This window comes from Agelaius tricolor, unplaced genomic scaffold (assembly GCF_023055355.1).
Source record: "Agelaius tricolor isolate 1412-34295 unplaced genomic scaffold, bAgeTri1.0.p SCAF_19, whole genome shotgun sequence".
Classification (NCBI taxonomy): Eukaryota; Metazoa; Chordata; class Aves; order Passeriformes; family Icteridae; genus Agelaius; species Agelaius tricolor.
This window is the reverse complement of record NW_027269279.1, coordinates 4,973,177-4,996,307: the sequence shown is the minus strand read 5'-3', so window position 1 is coordinate 4,996,307 and position 23,131 is coordinate 4,973,177. Positions and strand designations below refer to the sequence as shown.

Sequence of the window (23,131 nt, the reverse complement as noted above, 5' to 3'; positions counted from 1 at the left end):
ACTCTTTTTTCTATCTGCACAATTTTTCCTGCACCCCAAGGGAAGCATCAAGATTTCTCCTGGGCCATGTATGTCTGTGAGTACTTGCTGAATAGAATATTTCCCTTAGCACAGCATATCTCAGGCCTTCAGGCTTTCCAGCTTATACCCAGTCCTTTCATGGGGCCCTGAGGGGCCCAAGGAGAGCCCCAAGAAATCAGTGTCCTCACCTCCCTGCAGGTGCAGGGTATTCTTGGGATGGACCTGTTGCACATCCTTTCACATTGTGTCAAAGGCACGATGGAATAACTGCAGGGGCTCTGCTGGTGGGAAGAAATGGCTGTAATTCATGGGTGAAATTAAGCCATTAAAGAGCAGCTGGGGTGAATGAATGCACACAGCCATCTTGTGGACTCTGCCCTCTGCCAGAAGGTGCAGTCCCTGCTGTCTCACATCCCTGTGCCTCCTCATGTGCTAATCTGCACCAGCCCCTCATCCTCTCACTTCTATCCAGGCCACAACATCCCACCACCAGGCTGGGACCACTGGCCCACCTCCCAGATATCCAAATAAATGGATATTTTTTTGTAGCCTGGCTGTCTGACCCATGAGGAGTGTTCTATTTAAAAAAATAAAAAATAAAACGGTGAGTGCATATTTCCACTGCTGAAACATGAGACCCACAGCCTGGTAAACTGTATTTCTGTAGAAACACAGCATCTGTTTGGGTTAGGAGGGCAGGGTTGGAAATGTTGATGAGGACCTGAGCTGACCTAGGGAAGGGTCTCCTCCCAGAGGGGACACAGGTGAGCTGCTCCAGCAGAGCCACCTGCAGGAGCAGGGCTGTGATGGGGAAGCTCTGCGTGCAAGGTGGTCATGCTTGGTTTCCTCTGCAATGCTGTTATCCTGAATAAACATTAGATTGGTTTTGGAGGGCTGCCCAGATGATCATTAACCTTCTCCTGGCCCATGACAAGAAGCCAGCCTGCAGCACTGAGCTAAAATTAGGCTTGTAGGGCACTGGGGCTTGCCAGATATAGCAAAATCTGGGCAGAACTCCCCTTCAGAAAGTGGGATATTTTGTAGTTTATTTAGCCAGAGGGTCCAGCCTTAAGGTGGGCTTCTCAGCTCCAGAGGAACATTGAAATCACAATGATAACCTGGATTGGAAGAGACATCTGAAAGTCTCCAACCAGAAAAGCAGGACCAGCTTCCAGGGTGAGAGGTTAGCAGAGGTGTTTGCTTACAGAACAGACATAACAATTCCTGTGTGCAGGACACGTGCTGATGGAAGGGTGAATTCTGTTCTGCCTACCCAGACATCACAGATCATGAAGTCCTTCATGAGCTGTGTGTTCTCTTGTCCATCTCTCAGCACTCAGCATTACAGCCTGCCTAGAAACTGTGATGTTGCACGGAGTCCCCTTCACAGGGGAAGGGCAGGACAGAGGGGGAAGTGTTCTACAAATATAACCGTAAAAATACCAGAATGAAAAAGACACTTGCACCTCTAAAAATAATTTCTAGCAACTCACCATTTCACAGATCCATCACCAGATTTTCCCCTGTGTAAAAGTGGGTTTTCCCATCTGAGAGGCAAAGGGTTATGCAGGCTTCCTGCAAAAATAAATTAATGAATGGAAGCAGTAAAGCCCTTTTCCAAACAGCAGCAAAGACCTGAGTGAGGATGACTATGCAGGGGAGACAAGGCTCAGCTCAGGTTGTCTCTGCTGAGGAACACCAGCAGCTCCACTTCCCAGCATGGGGCTGGCTCCCTCCATGGCATGGTGCTGGAAAAAACATCCTTTGATCTTCAGCTCTGTTTACAGGGGAAAAGGGGACTCTTGCTTCCACACCAGACCTCTGCTTTTCCCCAGCCTGCCATCAGCATAACCATCCCATAATGAAGCTGTGATTCAGACTGATTATTTCTAAGGAAAAATCCCATCAAGAAAGTACTAGAGAGGCTTTCTCCCATGGAAACACATCTTTCTTATTGCTAGAGTGGTGCCTGATCAGAACTCTTACTTCTCTACATTCCCTAAAATGTTTTTCCTCTTCACCTTCCCCTAACTCTGTCTCTCTCATCACATTTCTCAGCTCCTTGAGGGCTCAGCTGCTCTGTCAGGGGCTGGAGCTGATGTTCCAGTGCAGCTCGTGCTGATGTTTTGGAAGGCTGGTTTAATGCACAGGTAGCCCAGCTGGGTTTAAGAGGTTGTTCACCAAGAAGATCATTTATGCATTTACTTAAACTCAGCAGAGGCTTCTGCTCAGCAGCCTACAGCAGCATGAGATGGGGTTGTCATCTCAACAGACCCTGGAAACCAAGCAGCATGAGATGGATGTAAATGATTTCAGGCTGCAGCTGAGTAACAGCAGAATAGTCTTATTTTCTGAAATCCCTACAGTTTGTCTTGAAAATGTTGTCATTTTTAAACCAGAATTTATCTTGCCATAGAAAAAAGGGTTCTTAAAAATGTTTGTGCAAAGAAGGTTTGTTCTGGCCATTGCCAGGCTGCAGCTCTGGCCTCATCCTGGCTTTGGGAGGGAGGCACAGTGGATTTGAACTAGAGCTCCCCTCAGACACAAAGTTTACTGCTAAACTAAATGGGATTGAATATCAGCTTCCACTAAAGATCATAAATTTTCCAATCAAGGTTAAAATAGGAATAAGCCAAGGAGAGGTTGGCCCCAACACCATACAGAGTGTTGACATACTGATAATGCTAATGTCCCTGTATAGAGACCAAGCATGTCATTTCTCTTTTTTCTCCCAGTGTCTCCCAGAAAAGTTATCTCTTTGCCATCCCTCCCACCTGGATACTTGTCATACATTCTGTGGCCTCCCAGAGTCCCAGTAAAAGCTATCCTGGATGCAATGCTGGGCACTTCTCTCTCAGCCTCCCCTTCACCTCTCTGCTTCATTCCTTCTTAATCTCTCCTCAAACCTCAGTGGAAAATATATCTCTTCTCCCTTGCCTGTTTTTCTTAAATAATAAATAATAGCAGGAGAGAGAGTAGAATTGACTGGAGAACTCTATTATCTGACACTGTGAGGCATTTGGGAATAAGGTTGGGAAGCACAAAATGCTGCCTAAGCCCTGTCAGTGAAGGGACCAGGATGTCTGGATATAAAATGAACTTGAATTTTACAGGCCTGAGCATTTTTGTGATCCAGGGAGGTTTTGATTCTGACCAACACCACCCAGCAGGAGTCATGGAGCAGAGACCAGGAGTATGAATGAGGGAAAATCTGCCTGGAAGCCTCCTTTCCCCACCTGACATATACAGGATGGACATTAGCTATTTACAGGTGATTTCATCACTATTAAAGGTTTCATCTGCCATCTTGGAGCTCTCCAGATTATCTTACACATAATGAAGAACCAAGGTTCACTTCAAAATCTGGTTTCTGTTAGCCAAATTTTCCCTCCCCTTCTTTTTGAGTGACCAAGCGCTCATGTTTCTAATGTAGCACTCCCATTTTCCTCTGGCTCTCTTTGTAGTGGGGATAATTTTTTGATAAAGCAGCCCAAGTAGCTGTGAAAGGGGATCCAAGAGAGGCTGGAGATGGAGCAGCTAGGGAAAAGGAAGTTGTGGAGATGCAGAAATGCCAAGGAGAGGATCACTGCTGTGTGTACACACACACACACACGCATGCGTAATCTTGTGTTCCCTCAGTAAATGTAATCCACAGTTTGAAATAACTCATTCAGTAGAATAACAAAATTAGGAACTGAGTGCCAGCTCTCTTCCCAGCCCCCACAGCTGCTTTGTTTGCTTCCTTGCAGCTGCTGCTCTGGTTTAATTTTCCAAGATGCCATTAGTTGGGAAATGGAAGCAAAAACTTCCCATTCAGCTTGCACTGGTTTTTGAAGCTCCAGCTTTTCCCTTTTCTTTCCACCTCCCTTGCTGTGGGTTTTCAGCCAGGATAAGGATGCTGCTGCTCATCAGGGCAGGCTGCAGCCTCAAAATTCCAGCCAAAATTCCCTCTTTGCTGCTGGGTTGCTGACAGGGACCAGGGCTGGAGAAGCAGAGATGGGTAGGAGGGGAGCATATCACAGCCAGGGCTGAGGATTAGCAGGGACAAGGATGGATCTGGGCCCCAAGAGAGATACTGGTCAAACCATTCTGCCTTCTGAGAGTGGAAGGAAAGGGAATTGCAGCAGAGTCTTCAGGGCCCAGGGAACTGTGCAGGAATGGTGCAGGAATTTCCTGGGTGGCTACCATGGCCTTGTCATGGATATGGCCTTGTCATGGATATGGCCTGTTGTCATTGTCACCATGGTGCCACACTCCAAGGTGTTCTGACTGAGATCAAACCCATCATTCCAAAACATTTCTATTGTTATTCCACACTCTCTTCATTCCCACCTTTTGCTTCATTCTCCAGCAGCAAAAGAAACCCACAAATTGCCACTTTCCCGGTTGCTTTTGATGAGAGAGTTTTGCTGGTTTATTCCCAGGTTTTCTCAGCTCTGTGGGGGTTCAGAGGACTGGAAAAAGTGATGTGCAATTGTGTTACCAGGAGAATAAACTCAGGACAACTGGGCAAAGGTGAATCAGACAGGCAGGAGAGTTAAAGCACTAGATCCTTGCAGGATGCTTGGTGCTGGTGTTTGGGCACACACCCACAGCCACCACGGGCTGGGATGGAGGCTCTCAGGAGCCAGCAAGATGAACAATTATGCCTTTTGTGCAAAGCAACAAGAGCCACTTCTCCACTCACCAGTCATGTCCCGAGAATCTAATAAAAAGGGAGATTAGCCCCTCTTTCCTCTCTCACATCTCCTTAATACTGTCATTTTATTCACACTTTGTAAAGCAAATAAACCAGCAAATTGCTTGCTTTAATGAGCTGAAATTAAACTCAGGCTGCTGATAAAATGGCATTTTTCCTTTCTGTTGTTGGGAAGGACCTGGCTGATAGGCAATGTATGGGAAATAAGAGAAAACATACAGTGGGAGATTTACTGAACGTGTTTGAGTCATTTACTGCTGCTCTTCTTCATCCCCTACACCTCCAATTAGATGAGGGAAGCACAAGGGTGCTGTTGGGGAAGGTTATGGGGGATGAGCCAGGCAAGATCCGTGGGGAGTCTGTCTCTGCTCCTTGCTCATGAGTGGTCCCACTGCACACATTTCCTGTGTGAGGAAAAGGCTGGTTTGGCTCTGCAGAGCCTTCCCAAACACAGGTTTGCCCAGACAGAGTGGTTGGGTCACAATGGGAGACAGAGGGGACAGAATAGATATTTGCTGAAGAGAATATGCCATGTTCATCCCTTCCTGCTGCCTGTGCTGGGTTTGGCAGGGCTTCCTCTGCCTGCAAGAATCCACAAGTCCTTGGAGGAGAACAGGGAGATGCTGGAACAGGGAAGTGCCACCCCAAAGGGACAATATAAGCCATTGCTTGTGGCTCTGCAGGCCAGGAATACCCTCATCCCACACCCTTAGGAACAATGCAGATCCCCACAGGATGCAGGGGGAGCTGGACACGAGGCTGCTCTCTGTGGCAGAGGAGAGCTGGCACACCTAGAGAGAAAGTCTCCACCTGCAACACAGTGGGTGTGCTGGGATTTGCACCCCAACAGGAGGGGCTCAGGGCACTTTGCTTCAGTCTCCCCCCACCCCATGGAGTGCTATCATTATCTCACAGTACCAGAGAGGAGGCTGGAGTGCAGAGAGGTTAATTGAGTTGTCTAACACCAGAGGGATGCAGCAGCAGACGTGTTTCAGTCTGGCACTGCAGCCTGTGTCTCTGTGGGGGTGGCAAGGGGGGGCACTCACCTGCAATCTGCCAGGGAGCACAGTCCCACTTCCCTTCCTTGCTGGCTCTGAGGACTCAGCTGTGTTAAAATGGACTTGCAGGTATTGCCAGAGCATCTCAGGGCAGTGAGAGCACTCGGAGGAAAAGGTGGCTGGAAAGTCTCAAAGCAGAGAGCGGATGTGAGGGAAGGTCTTGTCATTCGTGTAATGGAAACACAATTGTCACCAGGGAGCAGACTCACTGGTCACAATCCAACCAAATAAACTGTTTTACTGCTCATTATTACTGGCCTGTTTACCAAGGTATAAACTGAATGGTGGACAGGGGTCTCTGCAGTGAAATATGCTCTCCTTTCCTGCTGCTATTGTGCTGGAAAAGAACCTGGTTTCTTTGGGACAAGGGTCAGAGTATACATCTGCCTCTAAACAATCAGCCCCACAGAATTTTCATGTGTGTAGCCCCAAGAACAGTCCAGCCTGGGCACTGTAAAATGTCTGGAAAACTGATTTTGGGTTTATACTATTTTTCAGATTTAATGAAAGAAAATTTGGATGTAAGATGTGGCCCTATTTCCTTCACAACTCCCCAAGAAACCTGCAGTTCTTACCAGCCATGTTTCCAAGGAGTGCTGGTGGTGCCTTCCCTGGCTTCTACAGTCTGCCCTTGGACAAGAGAGACAAACAGGGTTCCTGTTCCCAAAAAAGTTCAGAGAAGGATTTTTCTAGATAGGCCATGATGATTTCTCTCAATTTCTGGGCAACTCCATCTCTGTTACAACATCTCACTGCCTAGAGTTCCATTTGGCAGTGGAGATATCCACAGATGATGTTTTCAATATCTTGTGGAAAAGAATGACCCAGGAGATGCTGGTGCTCATGCATTTCCCACCCACCTCTCCACTTTTGCCTTCCTGCTTCCCTAAGAAATCAGAAAAAGAAGTAAGAGCTGTCCATGGAAATTTATGCTTAGTCAAAAATTTAAGGGAAAAAAATGGAAAATGTGAGCCAGAAATGAGTTTCTCTTTGGGGAGTGAGGCTGCTGGAAGTCCCCCAGGTTTGGGTCTACTGAAGACTTTTCCTGGTCTTCAAACAGCTGTTTCTGGCTGGGGAGGCAAGGTCTTGTCCCATCCTCTGCAAATGCTCTTGTCATGGCACTGAATATTTGCTGGTTTTCCACACCTCTGCATCATTTCACTTGGGAGGGAAAGCCTTGGAGAAAAGCAGCAAGCCCCCAGCAAGCAGGGACAAGGGCACTGGGTGGTTCACAGTCACACCAGTGGGTTTTGCAAAGGTTCCCAGAAACAGGACAAACATTTGATGGTGGGCTGTATCCCAGATGCCACCTGGCAGTGCAGGCAGAGAGACACAGTGTCCCCAACCAGCACCCCTTGTGTGGGCACTGCTGCTGCACACACCAGCACATGAGACAGTCAGGATTCCCCTTAGCAAAACTCTGCAGCATCAAATCTACATCAGAGCCAGTTGTCTAGACTTCATCTGCTCTCAGCAGAGAGGAACAGACACTTCTGGGGCATCACTCCTCTCCTCCTCAGGTAGACACCTAAATAGGTCAGACAAACGGTGCGCTGGATGTGTGTTGGTCTCTCAACTGCCAAAAAAGTGATGCTGGAAGGGCTCAGAGGGTGACCTCAATGGTCAGTGACCACCTCTCCTTGTGCTGCCAAACAGTGCTGGTGGCAGCCAAATAAACCAAAGGCTCCTCGAAAGGTGGTTGCCAGAATGAGAAGGCGAGTGCCTAACTAAGAGGGGAGTTGGATGGATCTCCAACACCTCTGACTGCTGACTGTCTTTCCTTTGTGCTTAATTTGTGCTTGTGTCTTGTTTTGAGCAGGTGAGCTGGGGGACCCAGCGGGGACAGCCAGACACACAGAGGCACAGGGAGATGGGGACCAGCGCCACGATGTGCAGCAAAAAGAAAACGAGGAGAAGTACTATAAAAAACGAGAGGAAGGCTTGTCTCTAAGCCTGAACAACTCCTCTGCACAGGCGCTTAACTTCATGAGTCCCTCCTCGAGATGCCAGAGGCTTGGTGATGTGGGGCCAGCCTCAGCCACCAAGGCCTTGGTAGCAGCCCCTGGCTGCTGGCTGCCGAGTACCGCGGGCACCGAGGTTTGCTTCCTCCACGGACGCTTCCCTCCCGTCTCTGAGCCATGAGGAGAAGGGAGAGGCAAGCAAAGCTGCCCAAGGAGCACTAGCCCACACCTTCCCAGCCCCTGTCCTGTTCCCCGCTTCCAGCAGACCAGGAGCCCTTCTCCGTGCTGCCCTTCCAGATGGCAGGTCGCCGGTGGGCCGCGACGTCAGCCCTCTGCATGTGCGTGGCGGCCGTGTCCCTCCTGCACGCCGGCGGGGTGCGGGCAGACTGCTGGCTCATCGAGGGGGACAAGGGCTTCGTCTGGTTGGCCATCTGCAGCCAAAACCAGCCCCCCTACGAGTCCATCCCCCAGCAGATCAACAGCACCATCGTGGACTTGCGGCTGAACGACAACAAGATCAAGAGCGTGCAGTACGCCTCGCTCAGCCGCTTCGGCAACCTGACATACCTCAACCTGACGAAGAACGAGATCTCCTACATCGAGGACGGTGCCTTTTCAGGACAGTTCAACCTCCAGGTGCTGCAGCTGGGTTACAACCGACTGAGGAACCTCACCGAGGGCATCCTCCGGGGCCTGGGGAAGCTGGAGTACCTCTATCTCCAGGCCAACCTCATTGAGACCGTCACCCCCAATGCCTTCTGGGAGTGCCCCAACATAGTGAACATTGACCTGTCCATGAACAGGATCCAGAGACTGGACAGCAACACTTTTCGGGGCCTAAACAAGCTCTCTGTCTGTGAACTCTACAGTAACCCCTTCTACTGCTCCTGTGAGCTGCTGGGCTTCCTGCAATGGCTGGAGGCTTTCACCAACATGACACGCACCTACGACCGGATGCAGTGCGACTCCCCGCCCGACTACATGGGCTACTACTTGTTAGGCCAAGGCCGGACTGGCTACCGCAATGCTCTGAGCATGCTCTCTTCCCTTTGCACTGGTGGCTCCTACACTGTGATCCCTCGTTTTATCCCCCCCAGGTACCAGGTGACCACGGTGCCCTCCGAAAGCCCCTGCTCTGAGGAGGAGTGCTCCTCCGGCGACGGCACGACGCCGCAGTTCTCCCTGTTCACGCCCATCGGTGAGACCGAGGTGCGCCCCAACATCCAGGTGAAGCACCTCAACCACAACTCGGCCGTCCTCACCGTGCAGATCCCCTACCCCTTCAGCAAGATGTACATCCTCTCCCAGTTCGAAAACGGCTTCTCCTCCATGATCACCAAGCTCAGGAAGAAGGAGGAGAACATCACCGTGAGCAACCTAGTAGCACAAAGAGATTACACCTACTGTGTAGTCTCTGTTCACCAGTACTCCAAGTACAACCACACCTGCGTCACCATCACCCCCACCAGACCCAACCGCAAGGAGCCGGTGCCCACCCCTTCCACTGCCACCCATTACATCATGACAATCCTGGGCTGTCTCTTTGGCATGGTGATTGTCCTGGGTGTGGTGTATTACTGCCTCCGGAAGAGGCGCCAGCAGGAGGAGAAGCACAAAAAGGCTGCCGGCAGCATGAAGAAGACCATCATCGAGCTGAAGTATGGGCCAGAAATGGAGACCACCAGCATCACCCAGCTGTCCCAGGGACAGATACTGGGTGGGGAGACAGTGACCCGCATCCCCTACCTACCATCTGCTGGCGAGGTTGAGCAGTACAAGCTGATTGAGAGCAGCGAGACCCCCAAGGCCACCAAGGGCAACTACATGGAGGTGAGGACGGGTGAGCAGCCTGAGAGGAGAGACTGTGAGCTGTCCCTGCCGCCAGACACCCAGGGCTCTGTGGCTGAGATCTCCACCATTGCCAAGGAGGTGGACAAGGTGAACCAGATCATCAACAACTGCATCGATGCCTTGAAATCCGAGTCCACCTCCTTCCAAGGGGTGAAGTCGGGGGCGGTCTCCACCGTGGAGCCTCAGCTGGTGCTCTTGTCAGAGCAGATCCCCAGCAAGCACGGATTCCTTTCCCCCGTCTACAAGGAAAGCTACAACCACCCTCTCCAGCGACACCACAGCATGGAGGCGGCCCCCAAACGCTCCAGCACCTCTTCCAGCGGCTCCATACGGAGCCCCAGGTCCTACCGCTCCGAGGGATCGGGCCACAAATCCGAAGCCAAATACATCGAGAAGACTTCCCCCACCACCGACACCATCCTCACTGTGACGCCGGCTGCGGCCATCCTGCGGGCAGAGGCAGAGAAGATCCGCCAGTACAGCGAGCACCGGCACTCGTACCCCAGCTCGCACCCGGGGGAGCAGCACGACAGCATGGGCGGGCGCAAGCCCTCCATCCTGGAGCCTCTGACCCGCCCTCGCCCCAGAGACCTGGCCTACTCCCAGCTCTCGCCTCAGTACCACAACCTGAGCTACACCTCCAGCCCAGAGTACACCTGCAAACCCTCGCACAGCATCTGGGAGCGCTTCAAACTCAACCGCAAGCGGCACAAAGACGAGGAGGAGTACATGGCAGCCGGCCACGCCCTACGCAAAAAGGTCCAGTTTGCCAAAGACGAGGATCTCCACGACATCTTAGACTACTGGAAGGGCGTCTCTGCCCAGCAAAAGTCCTGAGTCCTCACACAACTCGTGACTTAACACACTAACTGGACCAAAAGAAATCCGCAGCAGCTATTTTTATTCAGACTGTCTTTGAAACAAAATAAAAATTAAAAAAAAAAAAAAAAAAGAGTCGATAAAAAAAATTAAAAGAGAGAACAAATAATGAAAAAATCTATAAATATTCTATATAATATATACAGTGAGATATTAAAATGTCCTCACGTTGGTGAGACATGCACCAAATTTGAACACAAACTTTGCAAACAAACAAACTGTGGAGTGGGAAAAAAAACAAAAAAAAAGTTTTGTTTCATTTTGATTTTTTAAAAAAATATATGAAAAAAGAAAAAATTGAATATAAAATGAAAATGAAAGAGCGGGCAGAGAGCTGAGGTCTGGCGTTTTCCAATATTGCATTGCATGAGTCCCTATTCCGTGATTTTGTGGATTCTTTGTGAACAGTTTGTGTTCTTCCTTCCTTCCCTTCCAAAATCAACAGCGACAAAAACAGCAACAAAAACCAAAAAGAGACCAGAAGGAGCTCCATCTTTTGGGCTGTTTTTGCAAACGGAGTCTTCCAGTTTAGACTTTTACCCGGTTGAAGGCCCGTTCACATTTTCACTCACTAAGAGGTTTTACCACACATTGCATTGTAAACCGAAGTCGTTAATTGTACAGAGAAAATTTCTATATTTGCAATGTTTGCTGTATAATGAGAGAGAGAGAGGAGAAAAAAACAATACTACATCTACTAAAAAAAAAAATATATATATATATATCTATATTCACCTGTTTGTACCAGGTTTTAATCATGGATTTTAGAGAAAGAGATGGAGTTTTATTTGAAGGACTTTTTTGTTGGTTGGTTGGTTGGTTGATGGGATATCTTTTGGAGGGGGGAGTGTTTGGATTTCTAAGTGTTTTGTTTTGATTTCTTCCACCAATTGTCTGTGTCCAAGTGCTCATCACTTCCAAGTGCATTGAAGAAAAAAGGCTCACACCCAGGAAAATAGAATCCCTCACCTTATTCCAGGTGGGAGGAACTGGGAAGGGGATGAGAAGTGAAGGGCTCTTGGCTGAGCAGGTGCCACCATGCAGTGGGGTTTCTCCTGCAAATCAGAAGTTATTGCTCTCTGCCCCTAAACAGATGTGTCTGGGCAGTGGTGGCCCTTGGGACCAGCCTCTGAAGGGTGGATTATCCCCCCACTTTCAGGATGGGGAGCCAGTGATGGGTTAGAGCACAAAGCCTCTTGCTGCTCTGTGGAGAAGGAGAGAAGGGAGGGGTGATTTTGTTTTTGAGGTAAAGACACTCAGCATTTACAGCCTGCCCCATACTGAGGCACCCTGGGGAGCCCCTGACCAGCCCCTGGCACTCTGAGACTGGAGGGGAAGGGGATGGCTTTGTGTCCATGGGTCCAGCCAAGCAGCCACGTGCCCCTCCACCATTGCTGCTCAACACTGTTCCAAGACTCCACAGCTTTCTGACCCATCTCTAAAATACTCACGTGAGGTGAGAGGGGAGGTGTTGAGACCATGAAGGCACTTCCAGGCCAAAGGACACTACTTCATCCTGATCAGCACCAGCTGAGTCACACCCGCCCATGACCAACAAAAAGTGCAAAAAGTGAGGGTCTGAGAGCTGCCCTGCTCCCAGGTGGGTGTGTGGGAGCCCAGGGAGCCAGCACAGTGAGGTGAGGTGCTAAGCTCCCCAAATGCAGCCCTCTGAGGCCCTGCTGCTTGCCAGAGTTTTTTCCCTTGCATCCTGCTCACAAGTCGCTTTGGATGGACATCCTAAGTCCTGATGGATGAGCACTAGGGCCCAGGAGCAAACCATATCCCATCCTGTTATTTCAATATTTCAGAGTGATTTTGACAGGTATTCTTGCAAAAGGTTATGTTTGTTCAGAAAGGAGCTGAGCCAGGAAGACACAGAGCAGGCTGGGAAGTGCACGAGTTCATTCCCCGTGGTTATTTGTGTAGACAACAAACCATTAGCAGGATTTCATAATAAAAGGCAGGTAATTTCTCCAGGAATGCATTCACTCTTCCTCCAGCTCCTGCCCACAGCACGGAGCTTCCCGGGGCTGTGTCTGCTCACCAGGCAGTGAACAGGACCCCGAGGGGGAGTTGGGCTCACCCCTCTCTTGTTGAGTGCCTCATGGCAGATCCCTGCCCAGATCTCAGCTCCAGCACCTGGACCAAAGCAAACCTTTCAGCTGGAACAGCCTTTCCTTGCAAAGCCTGAGTGCCTCCTCACAGGACTGCAGAATGGTTTGGGTTGATAGGAACCTTAAAAGTCATCCAGGATTATAAAATAAAAAGTCATCATCATTTAGTTCCAGCTCCCCAGCCATGGGTGGGGATGCCACCCACTAAGTCATGTTGCTCAAGGTCCCAGCCAGGAGAAATAAGAGTTGTTCAGCAAGGATGGATGATGGAAACAGTGGTGGGGCCTCCTAACACTGTTTCATGGTCTCACAGGATTCATTATCAAGAGGCTGGGGTGGTCCAAGGTGATGGCAGCTCCTGAGTTCATTTGGGCTCAGATGCTCCAGTGCTGACAGTCACTGACAGACACCCAAAGAACCCCCTCAGCTGATCTCTGCATTGAGACCATTCCCACACCAGTCTGGAAAAGGGTCCAGGACCATCTCCACGGGACTGGGAGCAATGGCCCAGCCAGTGCAGGGTGAGGCATCACTGTGGAGGCAGCAGCCAGCTCAGCTCTTTAGCTGGGGCCAATAATTTTGCTTCTCTGCCTCTGTTTCCTCCTCTGGAAATGCTTCCTTGTGGCATTGAGGGCACAGGCTGGCTGGGGAGGCTCAATTAATTAATTGGCTGTCTGTGAAGCCCATTTAGCTCCTAGAATAAAAGCTGCTATCGAAATGCAAAGCTGTTAGTGGTGTAAAACAGCAGGGCCAGATGAAATCAAAGCCTGATTCTGTTTTCACACCAGGATTTCACTGGTGATAAACCAACAGAGACCGACAGGAATGTGATACAGCAGTGCTGGCCTTTCTAAATTAAACACTTCCCACATGCAAACGGTTTGCAACTGGAAAAAAAGGAGAATTAGAAAAACTCCAGGCCCTTCTACCTCCAAGGCATCTCTAAGGCATCACCCAGTACCCCATTGTTGGTGGGGCCTCACTGCAGGTCTCAGATGGCTCCTGGGCTGCTGAGCACCTTCCAGCCCCTTGCCCTCCCTCCACAGCAAGGTGCAGCCCTGGCAGCCACGCTCCACAGCCCTTGGCAGGAGATGCCATAAAATGAGCTCTGAAAAAAGCCAGACAAGAAAAGGGAAGAGGTTCCACTGTCCCCAGGGCCACCACCCCATGGATGAGCCCCAGGGCTGGCTCTGCACAGGGGCTGGGGAGCTCTGTCCACAGCAGCTTCCATCCCTCCAAGGCAGCTGCTTTACAGACCCCTCTGGGGACAGAGCAGGGGTTTCATCACCTGTGACCTGCTGGCTGTTTTGTTCTTTGTTTTGCCTCCTGTTCAACCACCAAAGCTCTCAAGCTGCTTCTGCAAAGAGAGGTGATACCTTGTGCAGCCAGGCTGCTCCTGCTGCCCCAAACTCATCCAAAGGAAGAGGGCTCCCCACCAAGCTGAAAGGAGAGGGTACAGGAAAGGCATGTTGCAGTGAAGAGGAGGGGAGCCAAGGGGAGCAAAAATCACAGTTCCCTGCAGTACAGCCATAGCCCTGGGGCCACGTGGAAATGCATTCTCCTGATGCCCCTTCTGTGCCCACAGAACTGCTGTTGTCTCAACAACCTGTCTTCAAGGGCAAAACCAAGGCAGCACTAAAAATCCTTCCTCTGATCCCTGCCCCAGCACCCCAGCAAGGACAGCCTCTGGTTGGAGGGTAAACCCAAGCCCACATTACCCATGGCTCAGTCCTCACCATGGCCCAGAGTCAGAAAAGCACCTGCCATGTGGTACAAAGCCTGTGTGGCATCTTGAGCCTGGGTATTATTTAAAAACCTGTAAATTAGGACAGAAACATCCCATTATACAGACATGCACCATTTAAGGCCAGGATTCCTGAGGGCACCTGCCAGCCCTGGTGTGCACATGGGGTGTGTCCATCTGTTCCAAAGCATGGCCTGTGGCAAGGGCCACGTTCACAGACAGAGCAGGGAGCAGCAGGACAGCAAAGCACTTGAGAGGGGAGCTGGGGGCTGCCTCCAGAGATGGTGGGTGTTGGAGGTGTGAACTGCCCCCTCCCTGCCCAGCATTTGAGCCTCCTGATGCCTTCAGCTGAGTTTGCCATGAAACCTGGTGCAGATCCCATGGGAGGGGTCTGTGCAAAGGGGCCCAAAGAAAGGAAGGTGCTCCATGCACCACCCTGACCAGACAACAGCCAGACTTCATTGGCTCTGCTCAAACCAGGCCTGCAGTGACCTGCAGTGCTTCCTGGGGCTGCCAGGGAGCCGTGCCTCTCCCAGCCCCACTGATGCTCATGGATCTGCCCATGCATCCACACCTGGGTGATGCCCAGGGCCGCTGCACAGCCAGAGGCAGAGCAGAGCCCAGCCAGCTCCTGCCTGTCCCTCACTCCCAGCAAGCTCAGCCAACTCCCCTCTGCCCATTTCTGAGGTCAGGCCTTCCCTCAGTCAGGGCTGGGTCCTGGTGAACCGAGAGCCCCAAACTCCTCCTCTGCAGGGTCGGGAGCTGCACCCAGCCCGGGCAGCCGAGCTGTGCAGCAATAACTCAGCTCCCTGGCAGGAGAGGGGGGCAGCAGGGTGGGGGACAGTGTGCTGCAGCTGGCCTTGTGCTCTGGGAGAGGAGAGGCCCGGGGAGGAAGCGGAGGGATAGGATGGGATGGGATGGATGTGGAGAGGCTGGAGCGGAGCCAGGAGCGCGGATCGATGGGGGTGATTGAAGCCAGCACACACTGCGTTGGGATATTTTTAGCACAGCCAGCAGAGCAGGAATTTGGGAGCCCAAGTCAGAATTTATTTGCATCTGTGAGTGCTCGTCAGGGGGAGGACCAACACCAGCACCCAGCAGAGCCCTGCTGCACGTTTTGGGACCTGCTCACCTTGGGTTCGGCTCCTGCTGGGTGCACAGCGTGTCCCTCTCCTCTGCAGGGCCCTGTGGGGACAGTGACACCCCCCAAAGCTTGGAGCTGTGAGCCCGTGAATGCACACGGACACAGGATGGGGACAGAGCAGAGAGGGGAGGGGATGGACTCGAGGGGATGAAGGGTTTATTTGGGGAAAGCATCGATCCTACCTTAAATGCAACACTGCCATGGCCAGGCAGGTGTGGACTTCAGAGGTGCCCCAGCCTCTCCTCCAGCTCCTCTCTCCCATTTTCCTCACTTTCCACGATGGGTCCTGGGGCAGTTTTTCTGGGTAAGTGTTCTGAGATTACATTGATCTCCAGAGAGAGGAATATAGCACATTTCATTTCCTTCACCTCCAACCCCTGATGCCAGCAGGGCCCAAGGCACTGAAGATGGTGAAGGTGCTGGTGGGCATGGCCAGTGCTGCTGGAGAAACCAACCCAACTCCTTGGCTTGGAGCAGTGACTTTGGCTTCACCTGAATTTACTTAGGCTCCAATTTTTTGCATCTCCTCTGTGTCACTGCTTCTGTTTTACCCCTCTCAGCCAGCTCACCAGCACCACCAGAAGGGTGGTAGAGAATATACAAATACTGCCTTGAGAGTTTTGTTCATTTCCCACTTTCCCCCCAACCCTGCCCAGAACTTAATGGAGGGAAACCATTTGATCCAGAGTGAAGGCAGTTTTCTGGACTCAGTTTCTTCTGTGCAAGGGATAAGAAGACACAGAAGTACCAGGGATGTGGATTTCATCACGTGGGGAGTGGCCAAGCAGGATGTCAGTTTTTACTTTAGTTTTGCTGCTCTTTCCTTTGGTTCAAATTGGATGTGAACATGGCTGTATCCATCCCTCTGCAAACTCCCTGTCCCTGCAGAGTAACCAGAGGAGCCTGCCAAGTCTCCAAGTTTGTGTGAGTGCCTTTTCAATAATTCAGAGGGAATGTTAATCACAGGCTTGTGCTGTTGTTCCTGTACGAGCTAGATCCCTTCTCACATCCCACCAACATCTGTTTTTTCACAGTTCAGCTGTCTGGCAATAGCCATTTGCTGCTCACCTTTACTTGCCTTGCCATTAAAGAGCTCATTAATGCACTCCATCCTTGCTTTCTTTGGGACAAAAAGATTTCCATTTCTGTCTTTTATCAGTTTTCACACGGCTTACATCCTGTCCTCCCTTCACCGTGCAGTGCCCTTTTCTAATGAGCTCTCTCCTGGTCTGTCTCATCCATTAAGATCTGTGAGTGTTGTCCCCTGCATTGTCTTGCTCATCTCCTGGGCTCTGCTCTGGGTCCATCATATTCCTCAGTGTTTTCAGCTGTGAAAGGAAGCAATCAGCCCCACACACAGCATCCACATTTCCTCCCACCTCATTTCCTTTCCTAGCAGCCCTCCAGTCCAGCTCATCCCTTGACAGGCTCCTCCATCCTTGCAGAAGCCCCTGGCTGGCTTCACCTGGTCTGCAGAAATCTGATGGAATGCCTCAGTTTGTGTGTGGTGCCTGCAGCTCCTCTCTGCTGGGGGCCTCTTGAATCTGTTCCTCTCTCTCAGCATTGCTTTTATGCAGCAGAGCTCTCCTTGGGCATCTCCTGCCTGGCAATCAAGAGCTCCCAGCCCATCCAGATGCAGGAGGCCTCTCTGGGTACTGCTAAAGCTCCTCTGTGCTCTCACAAGTAAACACTGGCACTCTTCATGTGATGCAGCTAAATTAATTAATCTTGCTCCACCACATTTGGAGCCTAGACACAAAGGTTTCCATTTCCCAAAGCTGGAGCTTAAAGTCTGCTTGTCCCAGAAGTTCCCTCCTGCCCCACCTGGGATTTGTGTTGCAGTGAGATTGGAAGAGTGGCACCAGAGCAGCTCTTGGGAGTGGCTCCAAGGGGCTGGCAGAGCCAACAAGCCCCTGGAAAAGTGGCCATGGGCACAAACCATCTGCCACCATGCAGCTGAAGCAGCCTCACGTGCCCAGCTCAGCTTAGGCTGATAAAGAGCTTGTGTGCACAAACCCAGTTGGGTTTTTTCCCCAGCCATCTCAGGTGCTGCAATTTATTACCCCTCCATACAAACCTTATCTCACTTTTATCCTCAGATCATTCTGGCTGTAACAACACTCCCACCCACCACAGAGGTTGCACACACACATCTCTGCCTAGGAAATCCCAGGCAGGAGCACAGCAGTCCCAGGAATGACAAACCCTTCATGAGCTGACAGCTGACAAGCCCTGAGCTGCTCCACAGCTGCCTCCAGCTTTGCAGGGTGGCCACAGCTCCTAAAAGAGCACTGCAGGCACCAGGGCTGTGGGTATGGAAAGGCAGGAGGCTGGGGAGGGCAGGTGCCTGGTATGGCCTCTCCAGACCTGGTATTTCCCTGGCAGAGCTCACAGCCAGGGAGGACAGGAGGGGTGGGCTGGCTTCTGATCTCCTCCCATCTCACACTTGGGTCCTGAAGACCAGACATGTCCCAGCAGAGCTGTCAGGAGTGGAGCAGCAGAGATGGAGGTGTTGGAGCAGAGCTGGGAGCTCCAGAAACCACCTGAGATGAGGAAACACTTTTGGATACAGTTGTGAGGCTCTTTTGGCTGAGGTGACCGAGAAGTCCCTGGCCCAGGGTGGCCTTGGAGAACAGCACACCCAGAAGAGCCCACCTGTGGCTGGGAAGGATTGGTCCATCCATCTCTGAAGCTGCCAGGAGATGGATTCACCCACTGGTGTGAAGGCTGAGCCAGTCCCCCTTGTCTGCAAAGCCACAGACGCACACGGGTGGAGATCCAGGTCTGAGGAGAGAGATCTGCTGGAAGCACAGCACAGAGCCCTCACAAAGAAGAAGAATAAACCAAAACATCACAAGATGCCAGCAAGTGGGAGGAGACAGCTTATCCAGGGAGCTAATTTAGCTGGAAGGAAATGGGAAGGATGCAAGATGTTCTCTTATTAGGAAAGAAAAGCAGCATGCAAGAGCAAGGAACCAGAGGCTGCAGTGCCTGACAGAAAGTGATGTGGATGCATTTGAGTTTAAGAAGCCAAAGCAGAGCTGGGGCAGATTCTGGACCCAGAACAAAGGCTGTTTCTACCCAAGCTTGAGAGGCAAAGGTTAGGATGAGACTTGCAGAGACATGGAAGCCACTGAGGTGGGTGAATTGTAAGTGGCACTGTGTTTAATCTGAGCAGAATGCATGAAACCAGATAATGTAATTGAAAGGGTTATTTAAAATGAGTGTTCAGAGGGAAAAATAAAGCATTGCAGAAAAAAAATAGTACTTAGCACTTGTAATGTGCTTGGCATCTTCAAAAACTGGTCAGCCATCAACTCATTGCTCCTCTGCTCAGTCCAAAGGCTAATAAAAAGCCTTTGGACTGTTCATTTAGTTATTTCACAGCTGAGCTTCTCAATAAGGCATGAGGAAGTGATTGCTGCTCTCCAGCATGTTGGTAAATAAACAGTTGGAAGTAGGAAAATGCAAAATTCTCCCAGCGCTTGGTCACAGCTTCGTGCTCAGCTCCTTCCTTCCTTCCTTCCTTCCTTCCTTCCTTCCTTCCTTCCTTCCTTCCTTCCTTCCTTCCTTCCTTCCTTCCTTCCTTCCTTCCTTCCTTCCTTCCTTCCTCACCTTGAGTTTGTCCAGACCAGACCTGTGACAGGGAGTTTGTCTGGAGAGCATGCCATGGATGGGGACCAGGCTTCCAACAGTTCCAGCCCTTGGAGTCTGCTGCCCAGGAACGGCCCCTGTGCCCACATGAGCAGGGATATGGAATCTGCAGGGCACCTGTCCGTGGGTGGATGGGGTGGGAGACTGGCAGGTTTTGCTTGAGGGAGATAATTGGGTCAGGACCTCCCTGATCTACAGTGCAGGACGTGCCCTCCTCATCATCTGGGGGACCCAGGGAAAGCACTGAGACAGCAGCAGCCTTGGTGGGTTGCTTAAACACCCTTCTGACAGGAGGAAATTTGGGATGTGGTGCTCTAAAAGACTCCCTGTTAACTCCTGTGAAATGCTCACGTCGAGCCAGGCGTCAGCTACAGGGTCTGTGGAGGCTCTGCCAATGCTCCTCTGCCTGCTCCTGGCATAAGGAGGCCCACAGGGTGTGTGCAAACAAAGCCAGCATCTCTCTCCCTGGACCTCACGCATCATTTATGGGCAGATTTCCGTGGCACAAGGAACATTTGCATATGCCAGCATTAATTCCGAGCGCCACTTCAAAGCCATCTCTGCCTAACGAACCCCGCGCGCTGTGCACAGCAAATTCCACCCCAAAAATAATTAGCGACGCACGCCACCAAAGCGTTACGAGGGGAACGCTGCACACCACCTGCTGAAGCAAAATGAATGCCTGATTTATTTATTTTTTGCCACTTTTTAGCAATATTCAGGCACTGACTCAAAGCTGTGCTCTGTTCTTTGTAGGGCCCCAGGAAGCGTAATGTTCCCACTCTGCTTTCCAGTCTGAGAAGGGATTGATTTGGGAGGGTTCTACAGAACCATAAAAAGGTTTGGGTTGCAAGGAATGTCAAATATAACCTAGTTCCAACCTCCCCACCATGGACATGGGCAGGGCTTATGTTTTTCTTACATCACAACTGGACAGAGCTGTGCAAGACCCTGCTGATTTCTCCATGGCAGAGGTGCCAGCTGGGAGTTAGGGTGCAGGCAGCTCTGTGACCCTTCCTCTGAAGCTGCACAAGTCCCAGACTTCTGGGATGCTGTCACCAGCTGACCAGTCACAGGCTGGTGGCTGGGAGCAGGACAGGACTCACCAAGTCTCACCCTGGTCTGACATTCCCACAGAGCCTTTAACCCCTGCGTGGGATCAGTCTCACTGAGAAAAAAAGGAAATTGGAAATGAGATCAGGAGTTGAAGGTTTTGGTGCCCCTACCAGCCATGGTGCTCCCACCCTGTGCTGGCTACAGGCAGCCCAGTTGTGAACAGCTCAGGGGACTGAGCTGGCTGCACTGAAATGATTTCTTTAATCTCTGTCAGAGCTGCCCAGCTCACAGCAGAAGGAATAGCATGTTCAGCTCAAAGCCTGATGTGGTGGTATTGCTGTGGAAGACCCAAACCACCATGGCAGAGAGATGGAGACCAAACCTGGAGGTGGCTGTGGGCACAGGGGAACCAATTGTGTCAGGATGAAGCTGGGATCCTGTATTCTCCTAGTTCTGTCCTAGAGGAAAGGAAGGTGCTTTGCAGAGCACTGCTCTCAGCCTCTGTGTCTCTCCAGCATCAAGCCATGGAATTCAAATTGTCAGTCTCTGCCTTGTTAGGATGCAAGGGGTTAAACTGTTCTTCCTATGCAAATTAAGCTTAATTAATCCTTTTCATCAGTTGCAAATATACCTTCTGAACCCTATTAAAAACATGAATATGCAAATTCAGACCTTTTTTAATACTCATTTTCAAGGACTTGGAGTCAGGCTTGATTATTCGATTCCCGTTAACAGCCTGTAAAACCTGGTGCAAAATTTAATTTCCATTTTAAGTTACAAAAAAAAATATGAATCTGTTGGTAATTAAGCTAATTACAGTGTTACACTAAAGAGGAGACAAACAAGGAGGACAAGATCATTCATTACATTTAACACTGGCTACAGGACCTGGGGACTGTCCTGAGTTGACTGTGAAATGGCCAGGAAATGGCAGTGATATAAACAGGGTGTGTGTGAGGAGGCTGTGGCTTTTGGGGGCCTGGTGCTTTCCTTACTTTGGGAACAAACCTGCTTCAGTCCCATGAGCCATTCTCCTCCTTCTGTTGAGGACAGAAGCAAGGAAGAGGAGGTGCAGCCAGGCTGGAGGTGGCCTGTCAGTGTTGTGGGCTCTCTGCATGACCAGGAACATACTTGAGGTTGGAGTTTCAGAGTAACCTGCAGAACCACCTTATCTGCCAGAGCTGAGCATCCTGTACAGGTGAGATTTCCATCTTCCCTGAGCACTTTCTCTGTGTGTGGAGTGCAGAGGGGAGGTTTGCTGACAACTCCCTTTGCGCTGGCAAAGCCATCAGGGAAGAGACATGACAAAACTCTGCAGAGACATCTACAAACTGCTGCTCCACAGCCATACTGGGGAGCAAATGATGACCAGGATGTAACCTCCTATTGCTCATGCCCATGGCTGCACATGTGGGGAGATGCCACCCAAACCAGCTCAGACCACAGCACCCAAACCTCCCTTGTGGTCACCCATCAGAGCTGGGCAGTCAGTGCTGGTGGCTCTCAACTTGCCCATCAACCATCCCATGCCTCCAGGCTTTGCCTGCATGTAATTTAAAAAAAACCAACAATGCTATAGACTATTAATTATGCTTTACCAGCACAGTGGTCTCTTAAAATCAGTCCTTAGAATACCCAGCATCTATTCTGCACTTGGTGCTTTCCTGTGAGTTTGCAAAGTTAATTTGTGCCTTACCAGAGCTGTAATCCTCACCTTGGGATGGCAGCACAGCCTGGTGGGCTCAGGTGAGGATTCCCATGGCTAGGGTGGCACACATCACAAAGGGGATGCTCTGCCCACAGGAGGTGAGGGCTCAGTGCCCAGGACAGCAGTGCAGGACACTCCAGCACTGAACCAGGATGTTGGCATTACCTCCAGAGGTACCCAAAGACACCCAACACTGGCAGGACACACCCACCCAGGGGATTTGTGCTATCTGGGGATCTTTTCTCACTCCTGGTCAGTGCCAGGACCAGCAGCTCAGCTCCCTGTGGACTTGGTTCACTCCTCACCATCACCTCCTCTCCAGGGCTGCTTCTTCCCCTGCCAGGACTCACAGCAAGAGGAGCTGTCACTGCAGTGCCACTCACGGGGGCTCTGCCTCGCAACAGCGGCATCGGAGCAGGAGCCACCACACACACACCCAGGGGCTGCAGTGTGACTCCCAAAAGGAGCTGGGAAAGGCACAGGCACACAGAGCAGCCAGGAGAGCCCAAAAGGAGCTGGGGAAAGGCACAGGCACATGGAGAGCAGACAGGAGAGCCCAAAAGGAGCTGAGGAAAGGCACAGGCACACGGAGGAGCCAGGAGAGCCCAAAAGGAGCTGGGGAAAGGCACAGGCACAGGGAGAGCAGACAGGAGAGCCCAAAAGGAGCTGGGGAAAGGCACAGGCACAGGGAGAGCAGACAGGAGAGCCCAAAAGGAGCTGAGGAAAGGCACAGGCACACAGAGCAGCCAGGAGAGCCATGCTGCAGAGAAAGGTGAAGGAGGGACAGTGTGATTTGCCATGACCCCATTGTGAACAAGGCTGTGATGGTCAGTGGGGAGTGGGAGGCACCTCCAAAATGAAGGACCCAAGGGACATCCATGGTCTGTGTTTCTTTTGGGAAGGCCACTCCTGGGCAGTGGTTATGGGGCAGCCTGGCAGATGAAGGAGTCACTACCAGCAAAGTGAAGTATCTGCCATCATACAGCACAAATGTCACTCAGCAGATGCTCCTTAAGAGGAAAGGTTCATCTGCCAACCTTCAGAGCCTTTCATCTGCCTGGAGAACATTTCCCACCACGCTGATACCAGAAGTTTCTGATCACATCAATTGAGTGAGAGAACAGAGATGATAAAGGAAATGCTCTCACCCTCCAGCCAAGCCCTTTGACCTGCCTGGTGCATCTTGTCAACTGTATCATATTTTGGGGGGAGCCAGGGATGCAGAATTACCTTCTCAGTCCC

At 51.0% G+C, this 23,131-nt stretch overlaps 1 protein-coding gene across 2 annotated transcripts in view; it reads left to right on the top strand.

The window, feature by feature from the left end:
- The window catches only part of ELFN1 (extracellular leucine rich repeat and fibronectin type III domain containing 1), a 104,305-nt gene extending 93,040 nt beyond the window's left edge, over positions 1-11,265 (top strand). For both annotated transcript variants that reach the window (XM_071443966.1, XM_071443965.1), the window contains exon 4: positions 7,598-11,265. In XM_071443966.1, coding sequence (XP_071300067.1) covers positions 8,037-10,427 — 2,391 coding nt within the window. In that variant the 5' untranslated portion in view covers positions 7,598-8,036 and the 3' untranslated portion in view covers positions 10,428-11,265. The remainder of the gene's footprint in view (positions 1-7,597) is intronic.
- The last annotated feature ends 11,866 nt before the right edge of the window (positions 11,266-23,131 follow it).